Source organism: Oncorhynchus clarkii, chromosome 18 (assembly GCF_045791955.1).
Source record: "Oncorhynchus clarkii lewisi isolate Uvic-CL-2024 chromosome 18, UVic_Ocla_1.0, whole genome shotgun sequence".
Taxonomy (NCBI): domain Eukaryota; kingdom Metazoa; phylum Chordata; class Actinopteri; order Salmoniformes; family Salmonidae; genus Oncorhynchus; species Oncorhynchus clarkii.
The window spans coordinates 42,286,261-42,294,911 of record NC_092164.1 but is presented as its reverse complement, the minus strand read 5'-3'; the positions used below and the strand labels follow the sequence as shown (position 1 = coordinate 42,294,911).

The window sequence follows — 8,651 nt, the reverse complement described above, 5'->3', positions numbered from 1 at the left end:
CCATGTCTTGTGCTGTCATAATGAATGAATGAATGACATAAACATGACTCCCATCTTCAATTTATCATCTTTCCCTTTGAAAAAATATGGAAATTGGATTTGTCAGCTGTATTATAGCATATGCTTTTTAGGCAGTAAAAGGCAGATTTCTCTTGTAAAAATGCAACACTAATGTGGGTTTTACTATATTATTTGATGTATTAGGTATTATATTTTTAAAAAAAGACATAACTTTTTGATGAACTACACCTATTGCTTTCACAGAATATGTATACGTAGGATTCAGAGTGAACTGCTGGTCGCTGGCAGACTGTTCGAACACTTGAAATGACTTATCCTCTTTTATGAAGTAACATGATTGAAGTGATGCAGTAAATGGATGATTTCTCATGGAAAAAATGCAATGCTAATCTGGATTTACTGCATAATTTCACTAGGGTGTATAAATCCATGTTTACACACAATTGCAAAGCCTCCGTATTTTGTTGCCTTATTTTTTTATTCTATTCTACACAAGTTAATCCATGAAAAAGTATCGAAAACTTTTATTCACTGAGATGTCTTGAATGCAGAATTATTCACACCTCTTGGTCAGGCACACTTAAATGTGTTCAAGTGCATATATTTCCTTATCAAGTTAGACATTACATTGAATGGAATCCACCGTTGCACATTAAGAGTGGTTCATATGACCTGTCAAAAACATTTATATTTTTCTTCCTATTCAGAAAACAACTGTATCAAAATGAAGACACATAAACTGAAAGCTACTTTTATCACCATGGGTATGTAGTACACTCAATTTCATTCTGTGTTCTTGTTTCTAACTCAGTTTTTACAAATTGCTAACTTCATGCCTACCCGTGTATTAATCCTGAATCAAAATATTAACAACCAAAGGCAAGACGAGACCATATTCATTTAGATCATGTAATTATAATAATGAGCAATGATATACATATTCGTTGCATATTATGTTCCTGTACAATGTATAGGATTATTTCCAAATATATTTATTTTGACATTTCATGGGGGCAATTTTACATTTTGCCTAGTCTACTGTCAAATGTCTCACCTCGATTAAATACATTTCCAAAATATAAAAAAGGAAAATGACTAAATTGTAAGCGGTAAACATTATCACACTGCTGTATATTACTTGAATTATATTACCGCACTACTGTAATGAAAAATGTGCCATCTTGAAAACAAACATACAATACAACTCAAGTGTACTAATATCAATATGGTACTATACAATCAAGGGATTTATTTCATACTTTAATTTTGTGTGGCTACAAATTATAATTATTTATTGAATATGAAGATATAAAACCTGCACCATGCTGATGAAGGGTAATCTAGGAAACATTGATATTATGCACCACAAAACACCTTAAACCATTAATCTTAAAAATTGCAGTGTTGTTTTGCTGGATTACACATGGAGATTCGACCACAAGTGCAGCTCCTACTACAACAACTACAACTGAAATCCCTAAGCCAACAACTGTAAATCCAACGACAGCAACTGTAACTCTCACAACAACAAATGTACTTCCTACAACAACTGCAGCTACTTCTACAACCACAACAGCAGCACCTTCTACAACTGTAGCTCCTACGACCACTATGACTGCAGCAACTACCACGACCACCGCAACTGGTCCTACTGCTACAAGCACAACTTCAGATCCTAATACAACAGTTGCTCTTACAAGCACAACAGCAGCTGAACCTACAACAACTGTAGGTCCTACTACAACAACTGTAGCTCCTAAAACAGCTACAACAACTGCTACAACTGAAGCTCAGACAACAACCACACCTACAACGACAGCTATAACTGAAGCTACGACAACAACCACACCTACTACGACAGCTACAACTGAAGCTCTTATGACCACCACAACAGCAACACCTGCAATGACAACTGCAGCTCCTATGACAACTGTATCTCTTTTTACCACTACAACTGCAGAACCTACTACAGCTCCTTCTACAACTGTAGCCCCTACTACAGCCACAACAGCAACACCTTCGACAACCACTGCAGCTCTTACTACAACAGCTGTAGATACTACAACAACTACAACTGGAGCACCTGCTACAGAAACTACAATTGCACCTACTACAACCACACCTGCAGCACCTACTACAGCAAATGCAGCTCCTACGACCACTATGACTGCAGCAACTACTATGACAACCACAACTGCACTTACTGCTACAACCACAACTGCAGATCCTACTACAACATTAGTTGTAGTTTCAAGCACTACAGCAGCTGAACCTGCAACAACTGTAGGTCCTACTACAACAACTGTAGCTCCTACAACAGCTGCAACTGCAGCAACTACTACAACTGAAGCTACGACAACAACCACACCTTCCACGACAGCAACAACTGACGGTCCGACAACAACCACACCTACTACGACAGCTACAACTGAAGCTCCTACGACCAATACAACGACAACTGCAGCTCCTGCGACAACTGGAGCACCTACTACGACAACTGCAGCACCTACTACGACCACTGCAGCGCCTACTACGACAACTGTAGCTCCCACAACAACTAGTTCTGCAGCTCCTACGACAACTACAGCTCCTGCGACAACTGCAGTTCCTACAACAACTGCAGCACCTACTACGACAACTGCAGCACCTACGACAACTGCAGCACCTACGACAACTGGAGCACCTACTACGACAACTGCAGCACCTACTACGACCACTGCAGCGCCTACTACGACAACTGTAGCTCCCACAACAACTACTTCTGCAGCTCCTACGACAACCTCAACTGCAACACCTTCTACAACTGCAGCTCCTACAACCACTATGACTGCAGCAACTACTACGACAACCACAACTGCACCTACTGCTACAACCACAACTGCAGATCCTACTACAACATTAGTTGTAGTTTCAAGCACTGCAGCAGCTGAACCTGCAACAACTGTAGGTCCTACTACAACAACTGTAGCTCCTACAACAGCTGCAACTGCAGCAACTACTACAACTGAAGCTACGACAACAACCACACCTTCCACTACAGCTACAACTGACGGTCCGACAACAACCACACCTACAACGACAGCTACAACTGAAGCTCCTACGACCACTACAACGACAACTGCAGCTCCTGCGACAACTGCAGCTCCTACGACAACTGCAGCACCTACTACGTCAACTGCAGCACCTACTACAGCAAATGCAGCACCTACGACCACTATGACTGCAGCAACTACTACGACAACCGCAACTGCACTTACTGCTACAACCACAACTGCAGATCCTACTACAACATTAGTTGTAGTTTCAAGCACTACAGCAGCTGAACCTGCAACAACTGTAGGTCCTACTACATCAACTGTAGCACCTAAAACAGCTACAACTGCAGCACCTACTACGACCACTGCAGCGCCTACTACGACAACTGTAGCTCCCACAACAACTAGTTCTGCAGCTCCTACGACAACTACAGCTCCTGCGACAACTGCAGTTCCTACAACAACTGCAGCACCTACTACGACAACTGCAGCACCTACGACAACTGCAGCACCTACGACAACTGGAGCACCTACTACGACAACTGCAGCACCTACTACGACCACTGCAGCGCCTACTACGACAACTGTAGCTCCCACAACAACTACTTCTGCAGCTCCTACGACAACCTCAACTGCAACACCTTCTACAACTGCAGCTCCTACAACCACTATGACTGCAGCAACTACTACGACAACCACAACTGCACCTACTGCTACAACCACAACTGCAGATCCTACTACAACATTAGTTGTAGTTTCAAGCACTGCAGCAGCTGAACCTGCAACAACTGTAGGTCCTACTACAACAACTGTAGCTCCTACAACAGCTACAACTGCAGCAACTACTACAACTGAAGCTACAACAACAACCACACCTTCCACTACAGCTACAACTGACGGTCCGACAACAACCACACCTACAACGACAGCTACAACTGAAGCTCCTACGACCACTACAACAACAACTGCAGCTCCTGCGACAACTGCAGCTCCTACGACAACTGCAGCACCTACTACGTCAACTGCAGCACCTACTACAGCAAATGCAGCACCTACGACCACTATGACTGCAGCAACTACTACCACAACCGCAACTGCACTTACTGCTACAACCACAACTGCAGATCCTACTACAACATTAGTTGTAGTTTCAAGCACTACAGCAGCTGAACCTGCAACAACTGTAGGTCCTACTACAACAACTGTAGCTCCTAAAACAGCTACAACTGCAGCAACTACTACAACTGAAGCTACGACAACAACCACACCTTCCACGACAGCTACAACTGAAGCTCTGACAACAACCACACCTACTACGACAGCTACAACTGAAGCTACGACAACAACCACACCTTCCACGACAGCTACAACTGAAGCTCCGACAACAACCACACCTACTACGACAACTACAATTGCACCTGCTACAACCACACCTGCAGCACCTACTACAGCAAATGCAGCTCCTACGACCACTATGACTGCAGCAACTACTACGACAACCACAACTGCACTTACTACTACAACCACAACTGCAGATCCGACTACAACATTAGTTGTAGTTTCAAGCACTACAGCAGCTGAACCTGCAACAACTGTAGGTCCTACTACAACAACTGTAGCACCTAAAACAGCTACAACTGAAGATCCGACACCAACCACACCTACTACTACAGCTACAACTGAAGCTCCTACGACACCTGCAACGACAACTGCAGCTACTACGACAACTGAAGCACCTACGACAACTGCAGCACCTATGACAACTGCAGCACCTACGACAACTGCAGCACCTACTACGACCACTGCAGCACCTACTACGACAACTGTAGCCCCCACAACAACTACTTCTGCAGCTCCTACGACAACCTCAACAGCAACACCTTCTACAACTGCAGCTCCTACAACCACTATGACTGCAGCAACTACTACGACAACCACAACTGCACCTACTGCTACAACCACAACTGCAGATCCTACTACAACATTAGTTGTAGTTTCAAGCACTGCAGCAGCTGAACCTGCAACAACTGTAGGTCCTACTACAACAACTGTAGCTCCTACAACAGCTACAACTGCAGCAACTACTACAACTGAAGCTACGACAACAACCACACCTTCCACTACAGCTACAACTGACGGTCCGACAACAACCACACCTACTACGACAACTGCAGCACCTACTACGACCACTGCAGCGCCTACTACGACAACTGTAGCTCCCACAACAACTACTTCTGCAGCTCCTATGACAACTGCAGCTCCTGCGACAACTGCAGTTCCTACGTCAACTGCAGTTCCTACGACAACTGCAGCTACTACAACAACTGCAGCACCTACTACGACCACTGCAGCGCCTACTACGACAACTGTAGCTCCCACAACAACTAGTTCTGCAGCTCCTACGACAACTGCAGCTCCTGCGACAACAGCAGTTCCTACGACAACTGCAGCTACTACGACAACTGCAGCACCTACGACAACTGCAGCTCCTGCGACAACTGGAGCACCTACTACGACAACTGCAGCACCTACTACGACCACTGCAGCGCCTACTACGACAACTGTAGCTCCCACAACAACTAGTTCTGCAGCTCCTACGACAACTACAGCACCTACTACGACAACTGCAGCACCTACGACAACTGCAGCACCTACGACAACTGGAGCACCTACTACGACAACTGCAGCACCTACTACGACCACTGCAGCGCCTACTACGACAACTGTAGCTCCCACAACAACTACTTCTGCAGCTCCTACGACAACCTCAACTGCAACACCTTCTACAACTGCAGCTCCTACAACCACTATGACTGCAGCAACTACTACGACAACCACAACTGCACCTACTGCTACAACCACAACTGCAGATCCTACTACAACATTAGTTGTAGTTTCAAGCACTGCAGCAGCTGAACCTGCAACAACTGTAGGTCCTACTACAACAACTGTAGCTCCTACAACAGCTACAACTGCAGCAACTACTACAACTGAAGCCCCGACAACAACCACACCTTCCACGACAGCTACAACTGACGGTCCGACAACAACCACACCTACAACGACAGCTACAACTGAAGCTCATACGACCACTACAACGACAACTGCAGTTCCTACGACAACTGCAGCTACTACAACAACTGCAGCACCTACTACGACCACTGCAGCGCCTACTACGACAACTGTAGCTCCCACAACAACTAGTTCTGCAGCTCCTACGACAACTGCAGCTCCTGCGACAACAGCAGTTCCTACGACAACTGCAGCTACTACGACAACTGCAGCACCTACGACAACTGCAGCTCCTGCGACAACTGGAGCACCTACTACGACAACTGCAGCACCTACTACGACCACTGCAGCGCCTACTACGACAACTGTAGCTCCCACAACAACTAGTTCTGCAGCTCCTACGACAACTACAGCTCCTGCGAAAACTGCAGTTCCTACAACAACTGCAGCACCTACTAAGACAACTGCAGCACCTACGACAACTGCAGCACCTACGACAACTGCAGCACCTACGACAACTGGAGCACCTACTACGACAACTGCAGCACCTACTACGACCACTGCAGCGCCTACTACGACAACTGTAGCTCCCACAACAACTACTTCTGCAGCTCCTACGACAACCTCAACTGCAACACCTTCTACAACTGCAGCTCCTACAACCACTATGACTGCAGCAACTACTACGACAACCACAACTGCACCTACTGCTACAACCACAACTGCAGATCCTACTACAACATTAGTTGTAGTTTCAAGCACTGCAGCAGCTGAACCTGCAACAACTGTAGGTCCTACTACAACAACTGTAGCTCCTACAACAGCTACAACTGCAGCAACTACTACAACTGAAGCCCCGACAACAACCACACCTACAACGACAGCTACAACTGAAGCTCATACGACCACAATAACGACAACTGCAGTTCCTACGACAACTGCAGCTACTACAACAACTGCAGCACCTACGACAACTGCAACTCCTGCGACAACTGGAGCACCTACTACGACAACTGCAGCACCTACTACGACCACTGCAGCGCCTACTACGACAACTGTAGCTCCCACAACAACTTTTTCTGCAGCTCCTACGACAACTGCAGCTCCTGCGACAACTGCAGTTCCTACGACAACTGCAGCTACTACGACAACTGCAGCACCTACGACAACTGCAGCTACTACGACAACTGCAGCACCTACTACGACCACTGCAGCGCCTACTACGACAACTGTAGCTCCCACAACAGCTAGTTCTGCAGCTCCTACGACAACTGCAGCTCCTGCGACAACTGCAGTTCCTACGACAACTGCAGCTACTACGACAACTAAAGCACCTACGACAACTGCAGCTCCTGCGACAACTGGAGCACCTACTACGACAACTGCAGCACCTACTACGACCACTGCAGCACCTACTACGACAACTGTAGCTCCCACAACAACTAGTTCTGCAGCTCCTACGACAACTACAGCTCCTGCGACAACTACAGCTCCTGCGACAACTACAGCTCCTGCGACAACTACAGCTCCTGCGACAACTACAGCTCCCGCGACAACTGCAGTTCCTACTACGACAACTGCAGCACCTACGACAACTGCAGCACCTACGACAACTGCAGCACCTACGACAACTGCAGCACCTACGACAACTGCAGCACCTACGACAACTGCAGCACCTACGACCACTGGAGCACCTACTACGACCACTGCAGCACCTACTACGACCACTGCAGCGCCTACTACGACAACTGTAGCTCCCACAACAACTACTTCTGCAGCTCCTACGACAACCTCAACTGCAACACCTTCTACAACTGCAGCTCCTACAACCACTATGACTGCAGCAACTACTACGACAACCACAACTGCACCTACTGCTACAACCACAACTGCAGATCCTACTACAACATTAGTTGTAGTTTCAAGCACTGCAGCAGCTGAACCTGCAACAACTGTAGGTCCTACTACAACAACTGTAGCTCCTACAACAGCTACAACTGCAGCAACTACTACAACTGAAGCCCCGACAACAACCACACCTTCCACGACAGCTACAACTGACGGTCCGACAAAAACCACACCTACAACGACAGCTACAACTGAAGCTCCTACGACCACTACAACGACAACTGCAGTTCCTACGACAACTGCAGCTACTACAACAACTGCAGCACCTACGACAACTGCAGCTCCTGCGACAACTGGAGCACCTACTACGACAACTGTAGCACCTACTATGACCACTGCAGCGCCTACTACGACAACTGTAGCTCCCACAACAACTATTTCTGCAGCTCCTACGACAACTGCAGCTCCTGCGACAACTGCAGTTCCTACGACAACTGCAGCTACTACGACAACTGCAGCACCTACGACAACTGCAGCTACTACGACAACTGCAGCACCTAGTACGACCACTGCAGCGCCTACTACGACAACTGTAGCTCCCACAACAACTATTTCTGCAGCTCCTACGACAACTGCAGCTCCTGCGACAACTGCAGTTCCTACGACAACTGCAGCTACTACAACAACTGCAGCACCTACGACAACTGCAGCTCCTGCGACAACTAGTTCTGCAGC

General features: G+C 46.8%; 1 protein-coding gene across 1 annotated transcript; it reads left to right on the top strand.

Moving 5' to 3' along the window:
* Nucleotides 1-4,812: 4,812 nt before the first annotated feature.
* On the top strand, nucleotides 4,813-8,442 carry LOC139372338 (mucin-5AC-like; the record flags this gene model as incomplete). Its single annotated transcript, XM_071112057.1, has 5 exons — nucleotides 4,813-5,874; nucleotides 6,083-6,240; nucleotides 6,635-6,826; nucleotides 6,995-7,125; nucleotides 7,577-8,442. Coding segments are annotated over exons 1-5 (2,409 nt in total), but the record flags the coding sequence as incomplete, so codon positions are not given.
* Nucleotides 8,443-8,651: the final 209 nt, after the last annotated feature.